The sequence below is a fragment of the Tribolium castaneum genome, chromosome 1 (genome assembly GCF_031307605.1).
Source record: "Tribolium castaneum strain GA2 chromosome 1, icTriCast1.1, whole genome shotgun sequence".
In the NCBI taxonomy this organism is placed as follows: Eukaryota; Metazoa; Arthropoda; class Insecta; order Coleoptera; family Tenebrionidae; genus Tribolium; species Tribolium castaneum.
The window spans coordinates 10,882,096-10,900,711 of record NC_087394.1 but is presented as its reverse complement, the minus strand read 5'-3'; the positions used below and the strand labels follow the sequence as shown (position 1 = coordinate 10,900,711).

The 18,616-nt window shown below is 28.7% G+C and overlaps 1 protein-coding gene across 8 annotated transcripts in view; it reads right to left on the bottom strand.

Annotated features, from left to right (window-relative positions):
* The window catches only part of LOC659510 (probable 3',5'-cyclic phosphodiesterase pde-5), a 94,018-nt gene extending 75,402 nt beyond the window's left edge, over positions 1-18,616 (bottom strand). For 7 of the 8 annotated variants that reach the window (XR_010333393.1, XR_010333397.1, XR_010333400.1 and 4 more), the window contains exons 1-3: positions 18,483-18,614; positions 18,223-18,334; positions 8,926-9,066 (exon numbers count right to left, since the gene is read on the bottom strand). Coding sequence is in view for 2 of the 8 variants with exons in the window: in XM_015978470.2 (XP_015833956.1) it covers positions 8,926-9,066; positions 18,223-18,334; positions 18,483-18,572 (343 nt within the window). In the remaining 6 variants the exon portion in view is untranslated. Of the gene's footprint in view, positions 1-8,925; positions 9,067-18,222; positions 18,335-18,482 lie in introns of all 8 variants that reach the window. The other variant, XM_064355577.1, reaches the window with a different exon arrangement.

The window sequence follows — 18,616 nt, the reverse complement described above, 5'->3', positions numbered from 1 at the left end:
TTTTATTTTAACCTGAGTTCTAGTGGTCTCAGTTTAAGAATAATAATAATTACAATATAATTAATTTATAGGATATAAGGCATTTTAATTTTCGGGAATTCCAGAAATGTCTATTAGCTGTTTCAAAACTATAAAAACGCCAAAGTCGCATTTTCTCTCAATATTAGTTGTTAATTAATAAATTAATTATGCACTTCAAAAAAAAACAATAGGTAATTTAATGTATACTTTCAATAAGAGATCTAATCATTATTAATACATAACAATTCTACAATTTTATCAATCTTATTATTTAAAAAAATAATTCGGTAAAATGCGACGTTGGCGTTTTTATAGTTTTGAAACAGCTTATAGTATTAAATAAAAAAACTGTTGAAATCTCTTGAGACTGATCCTAATTAAGTGTGGGAATCACAGATTGTAACTGAAAAAATCATCAAACTCTTAAATGACAAGAAATTAAGAAATGCTCAGTTTCAATACGGTATCCCTAAAATTCCATAACATGAATAAAAAGCTGAATAACCAAACAAAACACATGACACAGCAAACGAAGCAAGCATTTGAATATCAAAGCTGCTTTAATTCACATGTTTATAAACATCCTGTACATGCGTTTGTGTTCTTGACACAACTTGTTAATGAGAAATACGAAAAGTTAACACAATCGACCGAAAATCCTATTCCAGTTACATTTCCATTGGAAAAGCCGTTAATTAATTAACCGATGACGTCAATTGGCGTTCAATATGTGAATTTGTTGTGTTGTATCATCTAAGTATGGTGGATTAGCTCGAAAGCCCATAAGCGCTACATAAAATAGAGAGCTTTAATGATCCTGCGATGTAGGAGTGTAGCGATAGGAAATTCATTACTTGAGATATCGAAATCCTACTTTTACGGGGTTATAGACGATCATTGAGTGCATTAAGTAGACACAAAATTTACTATCACCCCATTACCTACTTCTGGAACTGATAAGCTACTGTTTCCTCTAAACCAGTATAGATCACAGTTTTTCTCTTTTTCTAACATCAGCATAGATAAAGTCGAGCCCTACTTTCGAGAGCAGACTTTACTGGTATTCAAATAACTAGATTAGGAGAATATTTTATTATTCTGTTTCATAAATATTGAGTCGAATGAAAAAAAAACTGAAGGTAATCATAATCAATCAATTTTTCTAAGATAAGTGAATATGACTTGACACTCTCAGCTTGCGGAATTTGCAAGATAAAATCTCGCGACTGATTTCTCTCAGACGAAGGCCTATTTTTTGTAAATCTCTCCGGAAACGAGTTTTAAATAAACTCAGCTCTAAATAAAAGATAATCCATACATACAGGGTGGACCAGCCTAGCTCCCGTCTTCTGTAGCTCGTTTATTATTTAAATTGGAGTTTTGATATTTTGTAGATATTATTTATACAGGGTGATTCTTTTAGAGCCTACATTAGAAACTTTTTAACTTCTAATATAGCTAGAGAACTATGAGAAATGGGCGCGAACTTTGAAATTTTAAGTAGTAACACCTATTTTTATTGCATTTTTTGCCACTTGAAACTAAATAAAATGTACCCTAATTGTTAGAACTTATCTGTCATAATTTTTTTGATAAAATTTTCATTTGCAGGAATTTATTTAAAATATTACAGGTCGTAAACCCTTTACAATAAAAAATATTTTTATTTTTATTTTTCTTTATTTTTTTTTATTTTATTTACAATAAAATTCTTTTTGTATTTGATAGCCAAAGGTTCAAAGAGTATTCTGAAATCATTAGGATTGTCAACTCTCAAATTGCAAGGCAACTATGATTTTTTGAAAATGATGATTAAAAAATGATTATAAAACACTTTTTTCAAATGAAATGACCTTGTTTTTTCAATGCCAAGTGAAAGAACATCAATTTTTATGCAGAGTTTTATTAACATGTTCAACATTTATCTCTTACTGTTTTTGAAATAATCGCAAAAACAGAATTTTAGATTATTATTTTCAATTTAATCAAACAAATTTTCGAAAAATACGATAAAATTGTGCTATTAATTAAAGGAAATGTCGTATTTGTTCACCATTTTCATTCAAAAAATTTAAAATTCAATGGAAGACTGACTGAATTACTTTACATAATTCACTAAGTTATATTAAAGTATATTTAAATATTATTGTTTTATTGCTTATTCGATAATGAACCAGCTAAAAACTAAATAAAATATTGAAGTTTGACAATTGTTGACCATTTCACAAGGTCTACTTGATTAACTATGAAAATTACGAAGTAAAATCCGTTTTCTGTAATTTTTTTCAAAAACTGTAAAAAATAGGTAAAAGCGTATTGATAAAAATCGCCATTAATATCGATGTCCTTTCAGCTGCCGTTAAAAAAATAAAGTCGTTCCATTTGAAAAAACTAAGTTATTGCAGTTTTTTGAAAAACCATTTTGAAAAAATCATACTTAGCCATGAATTTTGACAGTTGACAATTTCGAAAATTCAAAGAAACTCTTCAAACTATGGAATGCTATATTAAATGTTAAAAATTTTCTATTGTAGGCCCTAAAAAAATCACCTGTATACTCTAGGACACACTTCAGGAAAATATTTTTGATTATGCATAGTGTCTCAAAAAAGTATGACGTCATAATTATATATATATATATATATATATATATATATATATATATATATATATTTTAATAGCCTGCTATTGTTTTTTAGTGCTCAATTGGATGCCTTTCTAGCTTCCTATATGTCTTTAAAAATGTTGTTAATGGGTTTAAGGGTTACTGTTAAAAAAAATAAAAACCAAAAAAATCATTTTTACATTTTTAGTATTAAAATTTAATAAAAAATAGCAACGGTACTTTTTTGATGACATTATTAGTACGTACGTCTTGAACAAGATCTCACAGACTTATGAATTGAGTTTGATTGATCTGAATTACTACAGGGTGTTTACAATTTATTTTCAAACTCCCTAAATTTTAGAGCCCTTTATTTTGCTTAAGTGGCAATATTTTTCAACCCCCTGTAGTAATTCCGATCAATCAAACTTAATTAATAAGTCTACTAGACCTTGTTCAACACGTACTTAGTAATAATGTCAACAAAAAAACGTTGTTCTATTTTTTTGTTTTTACTTTTTTAAAGCAATCCCTGAACCAATTTAGAAGATAAAATGTATCCTAATGAACACAAAAAATAATGTCGACGTCATACTTTTTTTGGGACACTCTGTATAATTAAAAATATTTTCCTAAAATAAGTCCTAGAGTAGAAATATCGTCTACAAAATATAAAAAATCCAACTTTACTAATAACTGAGCTACAAAAGACGCTAGCTGAGCTAGGCAACCCTGTATAGTATTTTAACACTTTTATCACCACAGGAATAACGTGTAATGATATTGGACTGTTTTTCCAAAGTTAGTTTTTTTCCACGTCACAAGTTTTTTTTTCAATTTGGACCCGAAAACTTGTAAAGTTGCAAATTTATAAATCACCTTAATTAATGTGTTGAGCTTTTGTATCTCTGAAATTACGTTTAACAGCAAGAAAACTGGAAACGAAAATGTTGTATATTCGTGCAAATTTTCTTCATCTATTTTTAGTTCAAAGGACTTAGTTGCTGCGAGTGCATTTTATTACCACCGTTATAACTTTATAGACCTTGCATCATGTAGAAGAAATTTAATTAAAGTGAAACGATTCGATGATCTCTTGAAGTTGAGTTTTGTGACAATATAATTTTATTTGTTTATTTGTCAATTCGCGATATCATCTTCAAAGCGTTAGAGAGATGGAACTTATAAAGCAAACTGATTAAATTTAATTGGTTATTTTGAGATAAAGAAAAAATGCGCGCTGTCGAAGCAAGAATGTCATTTAAAAGAACCAACAAATAGACTTTATGGATATAAATTTTCGCAATTTTCGGCGAAAGTTTTAGCAACGACTTCGCAGGTTATCCTTTGAGACTTGAACTTCATATCACGCTGCACTTTTTCTCCCTTGAATTCAGAGAAAACTCAACTCTTGTTAACAACTTTTGTCTATGAAATTCTAAAATAGGATAAAACGTGGGTATTTGTATGTCACAGTAATGATCATGAAACTAAATCAATTAAATTGGAAAAATTGACTTTTAATTTCTAATCATTGTTATCGCAATTGCGCTATTGGTCTTATTTTCCACTGTTTTTTAAACAATAAACCTACTTACTTTCATATGCACATGCACACCAATAAATACGTCGTAAAACTTAATTCAAGAAGAAACACCTTCATGTGTTGGCATAGAAATAGACACATTGTAACCATTTTATGGCAATTACATCCCAAGTGGCTTGCCAAAATATTCTTTCTTCGTATAATTCAGAGAAAATGTTGGCAATAAGTACTCCAGTAAAAAATGTATATAAAAATCCATTTCAAACGATTGCCGATTTTTCAAAAGGAAGTTTTCTCATCATAATATTGAAATTTAAAATAAATCACACACATTTTAGAAAACAAGCTTGATTCTTTGATTCGGTATTACAATTTATCGAAGTTATCTAACTTAAAAATTTGTAGAATGTAAATTACAATGTTGTTTGGCCCACGCTTGTACAGATAATAATAAATATTTTATTCACAAAAAGTAAACTTGGTAAACAAACACATACCTTCTCGTGACATTTGATTTTATCCGTAATATTCACTAATTAGTTTTAACTACATTTTTTACTACAAAGTAATGACGAATAAGTCAGTTACTTATACCTATTTTCTCAGGTTTATTTGTCACATAAACACAAACTACAGCAAATAAAATATTCACACTAGTTTGCAATCAACAATTCTAATTGCGTAACTTTTTAAACCTACGTTTTAATATGCGGGTAATGTGATAATAAATTACAAAATTAAAAATATACGTTTGTATACGACTACTTATAACTGTTATACGCTATAACTAGTGAATGAAGTTTTAAACTAGAATGTTAAATTACTACAACACAAGTCTATGAAAATCTACCTACGTACTCGTATTTGGAAAAATTTCAGATTTTCTCTGAAAAATGCAAAAAAATGTAAGTAAAATACGACTACCTGAACAAATAGAAACAAATTTTCTATTTACGCAAAATAATGCACCTTTATTAAAAGTGGAACAATAATTAATAAAAAGTTTAAGTCATAGTAGAGCAGTTTGTAGACTGTTTTCCATTTGATAAAGTAAATATCTATTCAACTTTAGCTTATGAGTACAGCATTCACAAGAGCAACAAAACATTATATAATTAAACATACACACACAGGTTTATGCTCAAGTTTATGTAAATCTAGCATAATAAAGACCGACTTGGAAATAACTATGCAAAAGGTAGGTAACACAAAAAAACACCTAGGGTAGCAGCTTCAGGTCTGTAAGATATGTAAGATAGTCACCGCTTAAACCAGTATAAAGAGATTTCGTTTTTTCAAAAAGTTTTTCGCATACTTTTTTTTTGTTTTTTGTAATAATAATTATGTGTAATTTGGCAGAAATAATTTTCAGTCCCTTTTCTCTATAAAAAGCAAAAACTGAATTAAACTCTATATTTCAAAGCGTTTTGAAGATAGGGAAACTCAAATAGGACTCGTTTCTCATTTTCTGACTATCCAGTATTAAATCAAGTTTTGTCTAAATTTTACAATACAATATTATTACATAAAAAAAAACAGTAAAAACTGCTGTAAAAAATATAATGCACAAGAAATCTGTACTGTTTTCTCTAGGACGAAGAGAAAGACAAAAAACCGATGAGAAACCACACAAAATAGTAATATTATTAATAAAGGTAATAATAAAAAGACAAGAAATATGACAGAAGTAGGAAGAAGAAGACGAAGAAGATTGAACAAAAAAGAAAAAAAGGGCTGTGAAAAAAGAAGCCAGAAAATAGAAGATAAAAGTTAAAAAATACAAATGATATGAGATATTCTTGCCAACATCCATATTCGGATAGAATAAGATAGAGGGTAAAATTATATTTGGAAGATAGATAACAGAAATAAAATGGAACAGAGAAAAAAACAAAACCAGAGAGAGGGTAAAAAATAGACTATAAAGGAGAAAATAAAACCAAACAAAAATTTTTTTGAATGCGTAATTAAGGTCAGAGCACGATTAAGAACAAGTTCGTTTTTCTAGAAAATGGCGATAAAAAAATAAAAAATAATAATTTAAATAATAGCTAAACCATCAAAATTAGAGTCAAAAATTAAAAAAAATCTTCCAAAGGAAAAGTTTACTCCTTAAATATTAGATTAACTCCAGTGTCTTCGTCCTTTTAATTAGAGTAGATAGATACACAATTTTTGATATCAGTACATTCTTCCGCAAATAAATTTGCAATGGTCACTAGAAAATGAAATTAAATGAAACAATTGAAATATTTGGGTGACTTTAGGGGGTTTTAAGTTGCTCATAAAGCATGTCCGAACATGAATACATAAGAATTTTTCTCTCGTTTATCCTAAGAAACCATACAGTTTAATATGCAATTTTAATTTAGTTACGTAATAAAGTTATATTTTGTTAATATTTTATAATGATTGGTTTTGATAATTATTATTAAATTATGTCCAGGTTTTTAGTTTTCTATAATTGATCACCTTATTTTAAACAAAACTAATCTGTAAATAGAACCATTGAATAAAAGATTATTTAAAAGTGAGTTTGGACGTTAAATAAAATGATGTATTCACCTAATAATTATACAGTGAAGATTTTATTTTGCTGACATTGGTGTCTCTGTGGAACTATTTGCTATGAATTTGCAACATTGATATGAATTTTATGACTGTTATGCTATGTTTAGTGAAATAAAAAATAATAAAAAAATATAAAAAAATGCTGTATAAGGTTTCTAAAAAAACAAAATTAAAAGTTCCCCTAACATGAACGGTGATAAAAACAGTTAATTTTTTAAGTTGACAATTCTGAGAGAAACCAAGTAACCAAGTAACAAATCTGAAAAAATCTGACGATTTTTTAAAAAAATAGTGATAAGTTTCTAGACCAGCTTGTTATGAATGAAACGAAAATTTTCTTTCTCTTATTAAAGATCTATCCAAAAAACTGAAACATCACGAAGATGTACAGTGTGTTTTTAAATGGTTCTCATCTAGTCGTCTGTGAATTTCTTATGTAAAATCAGAAAATGCCGCTTTATATAACTAATTATAGACGTTTAAACATCGAATATTACCATTCTCCATTATTAAGCCTTCAATTCGGAAATAAGCTACTATAATAAAAGTGTTTTTTTTGCACAGTGTAATAATTTAGTTAAATTTTAACAAAATTAAAAAAAAATTAAATTTCTCAATTAACAGATTGGACATTTATTGACAGATGATTCAATTGAGCAGCTGAGCGGCACAATTTTTTTTACATGCAAGCCACTTTCAAAGTTAACTAGATAAAAATCATTTAAAAACACATTGTATTATATCAGATTTCTCATCAAATTGGAAAAAAATTGGAATTTATGGAAAATAGTCTTTTTTAATTTAATTTAGCACCCTAAATAGCAACTACTTTATTTAAAATAATGAAACCTTGCAGTTTTAAAGAGCAAAAATTACACAATACTGTCACTTATGAATAATAATGATCTCGCATTTGCATGCAACAAAACTCGAGTACGACTATAATTACTTTTTGCTTTTGATGAGGTTACGACTGATGCATTACCGTGTCTATCAAAATTTCAAATACTACATATTATACATCCACGTATAAGCACAGGGTATCAAGTGATAATCGATTCACTTTGGTCAAACAGTAGAGAACGACACTTGAATATCTACCACGCATATGAAGAACATAATTATTGCATCCGACCACACGATTAGCAGATCGTAATTCAATAGAGAACTCCCGAGAGATTGTGGTTGGTCCATAAATTCCATATGGAATGATTATGTGGAAGCGTTTCCAACTCCCCATTTACAACGCAGTTTTGCTAATTACTTACTTACACTTTGTGTGCAATGTCTAGTAAAGACACAAAAGCGAATAAATTGTAAAGCCTGATGAAAATTAACATTTTGGCGTATACAAACCGCTAAATATTTTGTATTCGTATAACACCTACAATTCAACAAATGCAAATTGCAATGGGATGTAAAGCAAATACTTATTTGTGGTTGGTTAGGTTTGCTGCTGTTTGCTATTTTGTGTATAAACCAAACATACAGACAGAACACATTACTATTTCAACCATAAGAAATTCATGAATTGTATTTGGCTTTACTTATTCATATTTATGTTTTATGTGTTTTCTTTTATAAATTATTTATTTGAACTTCACTGAAAATTTTTCATACTATAGTTTTAATGCAGTCACGAAAAACATCAGAATTCCAAGCTTCCTTTAATGAGCAAAAATGCCTTGAGAAAAAATTTAATTTAGTAAATTTCATATGTGCGATACGATTTTGCAAGTAATAACTTAATAATACTAAGAAAAAACATTAATAACCATCTCTCTTTATTTTAAATAAAATTGAAAATATACAAAATGTTAGTCATCACTTAAAAAATCCAGAATCGTTAATAAATTAATAATGCGTATTACCTCATTATCTTTACTCAAAAAAAATTAAGCAATAGATGGAAATAGAAAAATATTCTTTAGAAGTTAATTAAAAGTAACTCAGAAGTTTATAAGGACTGATTGAATGAAAAAAATGCTCTTGTTTTAAATTGGAGGTATCTTATAACATATATATTAAATTTGTCGTTTTTTCTTAATATTCGCCTTAGAAAAAATGTATTAGGTTATGCAACCAAGAATACGGCAAAGCGATCAATAACAGTAAAAAGATCACTGTAATGACGATAAATTCGTTATTCTGCTACAAATCAAGTAAAAATAAAAACACTTACTGTTGATGATTTTTCGACCCACTTTACTATATGTTTTACTTTTGGTTCTATTAAAATCGATGAAATTGTTGCTTCTTGATTCAACACTGTTGCATATGGAATAAGCAGATGGAGACTCTAGTGAACTGCGCCTTGAATTACCTGTAACAACAATGTTTTAACTTATAAGTAAATATGTAAAATTAATAAAGCAAATAAACAAAGTTCAGGAACATTTTCCAGTTATACAGGGTGACCCATGCGTATGTATTCGGTATTTGATTTTTTTATTATTTGAAATATTGATTTTTTGCTTTTTTATAAATATATTTAAATATATATATACTTATATATATATATATATATATATATATATATATATATATATATATATATAAATATATTTTAAAAAAATACACTTGACGTAAAAATTTATAATAAACTTCCCAACATCATAAAAAATTTGACCGCAATGAAATTTAAGTATATTATTAAAAAATGTCTGTTACACTTTTGTTTTTATTCATTAGGAGAATATATGAATACGCCTTTAGAAAAGTTTTTCTTACACTGATATTTCCTATCTTGTGTTATGTATTTAAATGTAAATTATTGTTTTATACTCTTTCTTTCCTTTTTCTAACGAGCTACACAGTATGTATATATTTTTGTACTTAAGTAGCAAATAAAGATTAATATTATTATTATTATTCTGCGATAGATCTGTAACGACATGGTAATAATTCAAATAGCAAATAATTAAAGAGCGATTTCACACCCCAGGGTCACCCTGTATGACAAGTCACGGAAGGAATTAGATGAGAAAAATAACTGTTTTTTTTATTTCATGTAGTATTTAATAATATTCCCACTTTTGGAGTTCGTATGTCTAGAAAAATAATTCTTTAAACGGTATCCACAAATTAATTGGAGTCTAATATTAATTTCCATTTATTTCTTCCAAATTGTTTATGAGTCACGCAGAGCTGCGTTATCCATATTCCTTGACAATTTAATAGACGCCTATTGCTTTCTACTAAACGCTCATCCTTTTCTTACTTGCACATTAATTAACTTGTCAATGCACAATTAAAGAAATACCGTTAAGATTATGAGGGAATTATTTATGAACAGACTGTTTTTCATAAAGGCAAGTGAGCAAACATTTTTAAATTGAATGTTAATAACAAACACAACAACTGAAGGACACACCTTATTTATTTGTTAAAACCAAAATATAATTTAAAATCAGTGCACAATAAATTTACCTAATCTAAGTTAGATTATTATTTGCCAGTTTGGAACTACTTTATTTGACAAGATGTCTCAGGAAAACGAGTAATTTCAAATTCCTTAGTTATACCCAAAATTGTAAACAATATTTTTGACTGGAAAATACACAAATTTGGTGATTTTTAGAGAAATTATGTATATTTTAATAAAAGGGAAATATCTTTTGTTTTAAGAGGAAAAGAGATGAACGTAAAGGTGAAACATGACTTCAAACTTTAGCGTTGAATCCTTAGATGACTTACTTCTTAAATTATAAAAACATTAAACGAAAATATTTAATTTAATTTATCTCTAAAAATTTTTAGTTAACTGTGTTTGTTTAGTAAAGTCCCAAGAAACATTGTTAATAAAAATCATGGCCACTGCGAATCCAGTAGGATTTGCGCACGTCCACTATTTTTCACTAGAAAATACACAAATTTGGTGATTTTTGGAGAAATTATGTCCATTTTCGGTCAAAAACGTGCTGAAAGTCACAAAACAGGTAAAAACAATTTTAAAATTGTAGAATCAACTTATACGCCGAGTATCTTTTGATGAAATCTGGTGAAAAATTAGAGAATTAAATTTAAAAAAGTGGAAAAAATGCTTTCTCGAGCTAATTCGTCGACTTTTGAACTAAATTATATTTGATTAAAAATGTATTTTTTCAAAAAGTCCAAGAGACAGATAGATATAGATGTTATAAGATGTTAATAAAGGTCTGCATAAAAATGGATGTTCTTTTGATTACCATTGAAAAAACTCTCTTATAATCATTTTTTAATCATCATTTTCAAAAAATCGTAGTAGTCTTACAATTTGACTCCTGACAATTCTGAAGACTTGAAAAAATCCCTTGAACCTTTGACTATCAAATGCAAAAATAATTATTTACTTAGTGTAAAAGATTCACGAGCTGTAATATTTTAAATGAACCCCTGCAAATAAAAATTTGTATAAAAAAAAACTGACAATCGTCAAAACCTAAAGAATCAGCCTGTATATTCTAAATAATATTTTCACGAAAGATATTAAGAAATTATGTAATGGTATATGACAAAATAACACAAATATTTCGGTCCTTCCTCTCAAGTATTTATTTTATTTTTATTTTTTTTATCACTTATCATCTTGTTGGTGACGAACAGATAAGACAACTGAACGTGTAATTGGTGCCTGAAGATGGCCATATGATAAGTGGTCGAAACTTGTAGCAATCAAGAAAATAAAAACTTGAGAGAAAAGACCGAAGTATATGTGTTGTTTTTTCAAAACATCTTTACTTTTAGACGAGCCTTTAGATCTCACAAAAATGGAACAAGGATCAATAATAATAATAAAATCGTAAGTTTTCTGTGGTCTCCATTATTTGCTAATTAGAGGTGAACTACTCGAAAAAAAGTTAGGGATATTAGTTTTTTAACAAATACTACATAATATATTACATTTTCTCAGGTCAGGATGAATTTATTTGCTGAATGATATAAAATCGGTATATCAAAAAAACATATAATACTTTTTTATGCTGTTGCAAATTGCTTCAAAATTTAGTGATATTCAGTTTATTTAAAGAAAAATCGTTCCGAGATTGAATTTTGTTGGAGAAAAATATTAGAAAGGTGTAATACAAATATTTTTAATCTAATTTTATTAGATTTAATATCAGGTTCTGTTTAGTTAGGTGTAATATTACAAGCATGTTAGTAATGTGTGAAATGTGTTGACAGTCATGATTGACATAACACATAACAATAGATTCAGCATTTGTGCAATAACTGGATACCATATAGTGAAATTATAGTTAAATTATAATTGTAGTCTTCGTAAACATTGCAACAGAATTTACATCTCAACAAGTTTTGGTATTTTTTTAAGGATCTACATAAAAGAAAACAATAATTTTGTGCCAGATAGACTGCGGAGGTTTAATTTAAATGAAAATATTATTTGAAACATCTTGTAAATAGTCATTCGAATAATTTACAGTAAAATGAGTTTTCAGATTGTGGCTAATCTGGCAAAGGCATATTGCAAACGAACGTCCACTCGACTGAACTCAAACTTGAACTCCTTCTTGCCTCACAATTGTTCACAAAACACAATTCCTAATCAAGAAGAACATTTTGCAATTTACTGATGGTAATGTAATATAGCATCTGTACGTTGAAAAAATAACATTCCTGGAATAAACCGGTACATACTCCATCATTTTCTTTCTTATTTTCAAATTTACGAAGAGTTTCTCGCTAAAAAGAGCGTAAGAATAAAATTCAAACCGGTACACGCGGTGGTTACGTAATAAAAATTACGGTTTATTCACGATTTTCAATGAGATGTTCGTTGAATCGGCATGGTATAGTAAAGATTTTATAACAGTATAACGTACATAGTAAAATAAACGAATCCGAATGACAGGAAAAAACGATAGATTGTGCCACCTGTTGTGATTATGGCACTTGTTGCATAAAGTAGATTACTGTCGGTTACTTCCAGCACGCAGGAAATACCACATGACGGGCTGTTTAATAACGTGTAAATTTACTGTATTTAAACTCATGTTGTGCCAATCAGATGAGCGTCTAATGGGATGAAAATTCCAAAATAAAAGTACATAAATGGATATTGATTGTTATTTGTTGATTTATTGTTTTGTTGTTGATGGTTTATGGTCAATGCGCGGTTCGCCGTTAAGGCAACTTTATCACCGATAAAAATTAACGTATAAATTAACAGTAAAATCCTCTTTTCCTCCCACTGTTTGCTTTTAAACACCACAGAAACAATAACATCATTTGTTTCGTTGCTAGTTATTAGTGCACGAAAATATTACCATGGGCAATAATACGGGTAAATAATTAATTACTTTTAATACAAAGCGGGTTATAACTCCATAAAATTAATATCAAGTCAGGTATGACTGATAAATATCTATACCTTTACAACCAAATACTCAATTAATAAATGGTTCATCTAAAGTTTTGTGTGGGTGTAAGAAAGATGTGTGTTTATAGTAATTTTAATAAATAACATTTTATTAAATTGTCATTCATTACAAAAACAGTCACTACCTTGGTTACAATAATGTAGATATAAATTTTAACTGGAAAAAGCGACCCAGATTCTACAGTATTTGAAAATTTGTCAAATTTTTTTTTCAAAAAACGAATTCAATATGTTTCGATAAATTGTTTAACAAATTTGTTCTGCAAATTAAAAAAAAACTTGTTTCATGATTTAACAAAAAAGCAAAAAGCAATTAGTAAAATCTTTGAGTAGTAATGATAAAAAATTGCGAATGAACTTTTAAAATCTTATACACATAATGTTTTACGTCTACCCCCATACCATTGTCTAATATAATCCGATCAAAATGAAAGTATTATAACAAAAATGTAAAAAATCCAACTTTTTTCGAGAAAAAAAATATATGGTGGAATTGTAAGAGAATTGCGTAAAATATCAGACAAAAAATAATTATATAAGATAGGAAAAAAACTTGGGAAACTTGATATTTCAAATGTTCCACCTTTATTAATGATTATAAAATTTGAAAATAAATCTTATTCAGAAGAGATGATATTATCATATGAGGATGACGATTTATCTTCAAATAATTAACGTTTCTGTTAGCACAATTACGAAATTGTTTATTATATTATTATATTCTTGAAGGCTTGGAGCAGTCTTTATATTATTAAAATTATAGATAAAGAAAAAAAGAAGAAGAGGTTTTGTAACAAGAGTACGAGACTTGTTCTTAGCAAATTTAAGAATTTAGTTTAATTTTTTTATACCCATGTGTTAAATATTGTTTTAAAATCATTGTATGTATGCTACCTACAAGGTATATTCTGTTAATAAACGTTTTAGAAATGCAGTAACGCACATTTATTGAGTAAAAACATTGAAATCATCGCATAATAAAAAGTATTTTTCTCCCTCAATTTTCTCCCTCATGAGAAAATAACGTAATATCCATTCCAATTCAATAAAAATTGCAACACCGCATTTTCTCTCAAAGTCAGTATAGTTGTAAATTATTCATGCACTTCTAAAAATTAATGGGTAATGTAATTTAGAGCTTTAATGATTGATCTAATAATTAATAACTATTTTACACTCTTATCAACGATATTTGACAAATAATTTGGTAAAAAACGATGTTGTTATTTTTATTTTGGAATTGGAATAACAAGTAGTACTTTCATAGAATATTTATAAGGTGAAAAATTACGTATAATGTCTAATAATAAAATAAAACTGTCGAAAAAATTTGATGCTGAGACTCCAGGAAGTCTCTTCTCTCTCTTAGATGATCTCTGGGAGAGAATACATCTATCCTTCCTTGATTTACTACAAATAGTTACTAACTTCCAGTTACTTTATTTTTGACATAAATCTTATATTTAAAAAATGAGTTGAAAGTTCAAATGTTTTATCGGTCTTGATTTGGGGGTAAACCTAAGTAGCTGTGACAAAATTTTGGGGGTTTACCATTTGTTATTAGTTATTACCTTTAGTTTTTTAATTTTTGTTATAGTTTTCTTAAACGTAATTTAAACAGTTTTGAACATCGTTCATCGTTTGATTTATATACCCAACACAAGTAATTAAAATCTACAATGTAACACTGTAATAATAATAATTGTAATAATAATAGGTAATGCGACAATGCAAAATAAAATCCTCACTGTATAGGTAACCTGACAATTAGCAAACTTTCGAAAATTACTGAAATTTATCGTCTGCTTAAATAGTTTTTCATCAAAACCGACACAAAAATTAAAAAAAAAAATAATTTAAAAAAAAAATTTAAAATTGTTTAAGAATAATGGACTTTTCGGATAAAAAAATTACCCTATTCAGATAACGTATAACAAAAATATAATTTCAAATGTAAATTGTACAAACAATAATAAAAAACAAACAAACAGCATCAAAATATATAGTTTTGATAGCATCGTGCGTGTAGCAAATTTCCTAAATATCGATTACTCCATTAAAAAGTTGCAGAATAAAAAATATAATTTTTGAAATTTTAATGAAATTGTTTTATTCAGATCTGTGGAATCTCTGATTCGTTGTTGTCTTTGTTGTCATCTTTTTGGTACATTCTGTATATTTATTTGTAAAATATTAAAAAAACAAAATATTTGATAAATAAGGGTACAAGGTGCATCAGGGAGTCCTGCAGTGTTGAAAGACACGCATTTATAAATAAATACAGGTGATTTTTTAAAAATCAACCACCCTGAATATTTCTGAAAATAAACAAAAAATTAAAAAATTTCGAGATGGGTCAGTTTTTATTTGAAGGACACTTTTACTGTACTTTTAAAAGTTCTAGCTCCACCTCTTTTGTGATACCTTAAATGAAAGCTATTTTGACCAGGAATTCGACTTTAATATTCGGAAATAAAATTAACTAGACGCCTTCTGGTGATGACTTTTGAACTATGTCGAAAACAGTAAAGAAATTTTCGTAATTCCACATTTAACTGACATTTAATGAATTGTTCAACAATTTTGCGTGTATAGTGTTAATTACTTACAATAGATAGAATTACTTTAAAAGTACGTGGTGGTAAATACTAGCGTTGACTTTGGTTCTGTAGTTTTTCATGGTATAATGTGTTTATTGTTGGAACTTGAAAGTGGATAAAAAGTGAAAAATATTTAAATTTTGATTACAAAGTGTTATCAAACAGTTGTCTAATTAAAGATTATAAGTAATGGATCACAGCGAACACAAAGTTTGGCTCAAGAAACCAATAAATTAGTGAAGTGTTATGAATTTTAGGTTAGAATTTTCCACTGAAAAAAATCATGAAATGCTGCGGTAAATCTACAAAACTACAATTGAAATTAACAACTGCTGATACATTTAAACGTAAATTATGCCAAAAGGTAGGCTTTTCAATGTCTTTGTAATAATTTTCCAATAAAGAAAGTGAACCAAACAGTCATTCGTTATTCGTGTTTTCCTCGTCATCTCTCATTTGTCAACATAAGTTTCTTGCATCAAAGATGCAATAATCATTCCGCATAGGCAATGTAATAATTGTGAAGCCCCAAAATTCGTACAACGCTCAAAATATCCGAATAAACATTTTCCCGCCATTTATGGTTACTGTTTTCGACCTAGCTCAGTGGCGCCCCCAACGGTAATTTTACTTCCGAATAACAGCATACTCTTGACATTAACTTTTATATGAATTGTCATGGTAACAGGTTACTCATTTGCACCACAATGGTATTTATTAAAGCGAACCAAAAGTATGCGATTTTTTTTTAAGTTTTGAGTGTTGTAAATTATTGTAAAAGACACGTGATGTGCCGCTAAATCGAAATTATGAATTCTGTGAGAAATGATGAAACCGTCAAAAAAGCAAAAACGCTTCAAACAGAAAAACGGCAAGTAAGCACGAGGATGTAAAACACAAATCAAGATAAACTCTACAATTGAAACAACATTGCCGAAAATTGCATAAAAATGAGAAAATAACTAATCAAAAATTTAACAGCGATGACATTTGTCAGAAACTACAATCATTTGAACGAAGCGACATATTCGGAAATAAAATTAACTAGACGCCCTCTGGTGATGACTTTTGAACTATGTCGAAAACAGTAAAGAAATTTTCGTAATGCCACATTTAACTGACATTTAATGAATTGTTCAACAATTTTGCGTGTATACTTACAATAGAAAGAATTACTTTAAAAGTACGTGGTGGTAAATACTAGCGTTGACTTTGGTTCTGTAGTTTTTCGTGGTATAAAGTGTTTATTGTTGGAACTTGAAAGTGGATAAAATGTGAAAAATATTTAAATTTTGATTACAAAGTGTTATCAAACAGTTGTCTAATTAAAGATTATAAGTAATGGATCACAGCGAACACAAAGTTTGGCTCAAGAAACCAATAAATTAGTGAAGTGTTATGAATTTTAGGTTAGAATTTTCCACTGAAAAAATCATGAAATGCTGCGGTAAATCTACAAAACTACAATAAAGATTAACAACTGCTGATACATTTAAACGTAAATTATGCTAAAAGGTAGGCTTTTCAATGTCTTTGTAATAATTTTCCAATAAAGAAAGTGAACCAAACAGTCATTCGTTATTCGTGTTTTCCTCGTCATCTCTCATTTGTCAACATAAGTTTCTTGCATCAAAGATGCAATAATCATTCCGCATAGGCAATGTAATAATTGTGAAGCCCCAAAATTCGTACAACGCTCAAAATATCCGAATAAACATTTTCCCGCCATTTATGGTTACTGTTTTCGACCTAGCTCAGTGGCGCCCCCAACGGTAATTTTACTTCCGAATTGAATTTAAATTCCATAGTCGACTTCTTGATAAAAAAAACATCTTTTAACAGTGGATTATCAAGTAATTGGGCACCATGTAACTTTATAAAAAATTATTGGAACTCAAAAAAATTCACACAGACGAATTTCTGGTCAAAATACCTTCCATTTGAGGTGTCATAAAAGGAGTCATGTCACTTAAAATTTTAAAGGGGTTGTTTGTATTACAAAGAAAGTTACAACTTTCAAAAGTACACAAAAAAGTGTCCCCTAAAAATAAAAATTGGCCTGTCACAAGATTTTCTAATTTTTTGTTTATTTTCTAAATTATTTTGGGTGGTTAGTATTTAAAAAATCACCCTGTATACTTAATAGTTAAAACACCCAGTGCTGTGTTGGATTAATACCAACCCAAGTGCTTCACCCTGCATTAAGATTAATTCGTTTTTAACTAAAATACGTGTAGGTACGTAGTTTTATCTAGTCTTCTATTTTTAGTGTCTACATAATATTCGGTTTTATTAGTTTCTCAATTAAATCAGATCATTTCAGTTGTAAAATGTAGGAATTCCAAGTTCGTTTAGCACTTTGTTCACCTTGAGCTCGCAAAACTAGTTATAGCCGTGTTGATGAATGCAAATAGGAATGAATATAAAAATGAAAGTGCAAATGATAGTTTAATCTACGCGAGTCAAAGTGCAACACCATAATGAAATTATAAGTACTTGCCGTGCGTGTGTATTGGAGGAAGCTTTTTAGTCGTGGCTCTCGGAGTGCCCCCCATGACCCGTATCTCAGCGCCCCCATCACATCCCTGTATGGGCGTTACAATTATCTGCACCTGAACAACATCATTAATTACCTCACTGTCTTTAGACGTAGCCAAGTGCATTCATTACAGAACCAGCACCGCAAGCATCACACCTCTTGCGTAAAGATAGCAACAGCAAGCTCGAGCACTTACAATTAATTATTTCGTGTGTTCTTACTTGAAATTGCGACTGTTGGCTGCCAGATGCAGCATCTTCGTCGTCCTCTTCTTGCACCTCTGGAAGCGCGAGAGTCCGCTTGGAGCACATGATAGCACCTCGAAGGTGGAAGAGAAACTGGCGTTTTTTATTTC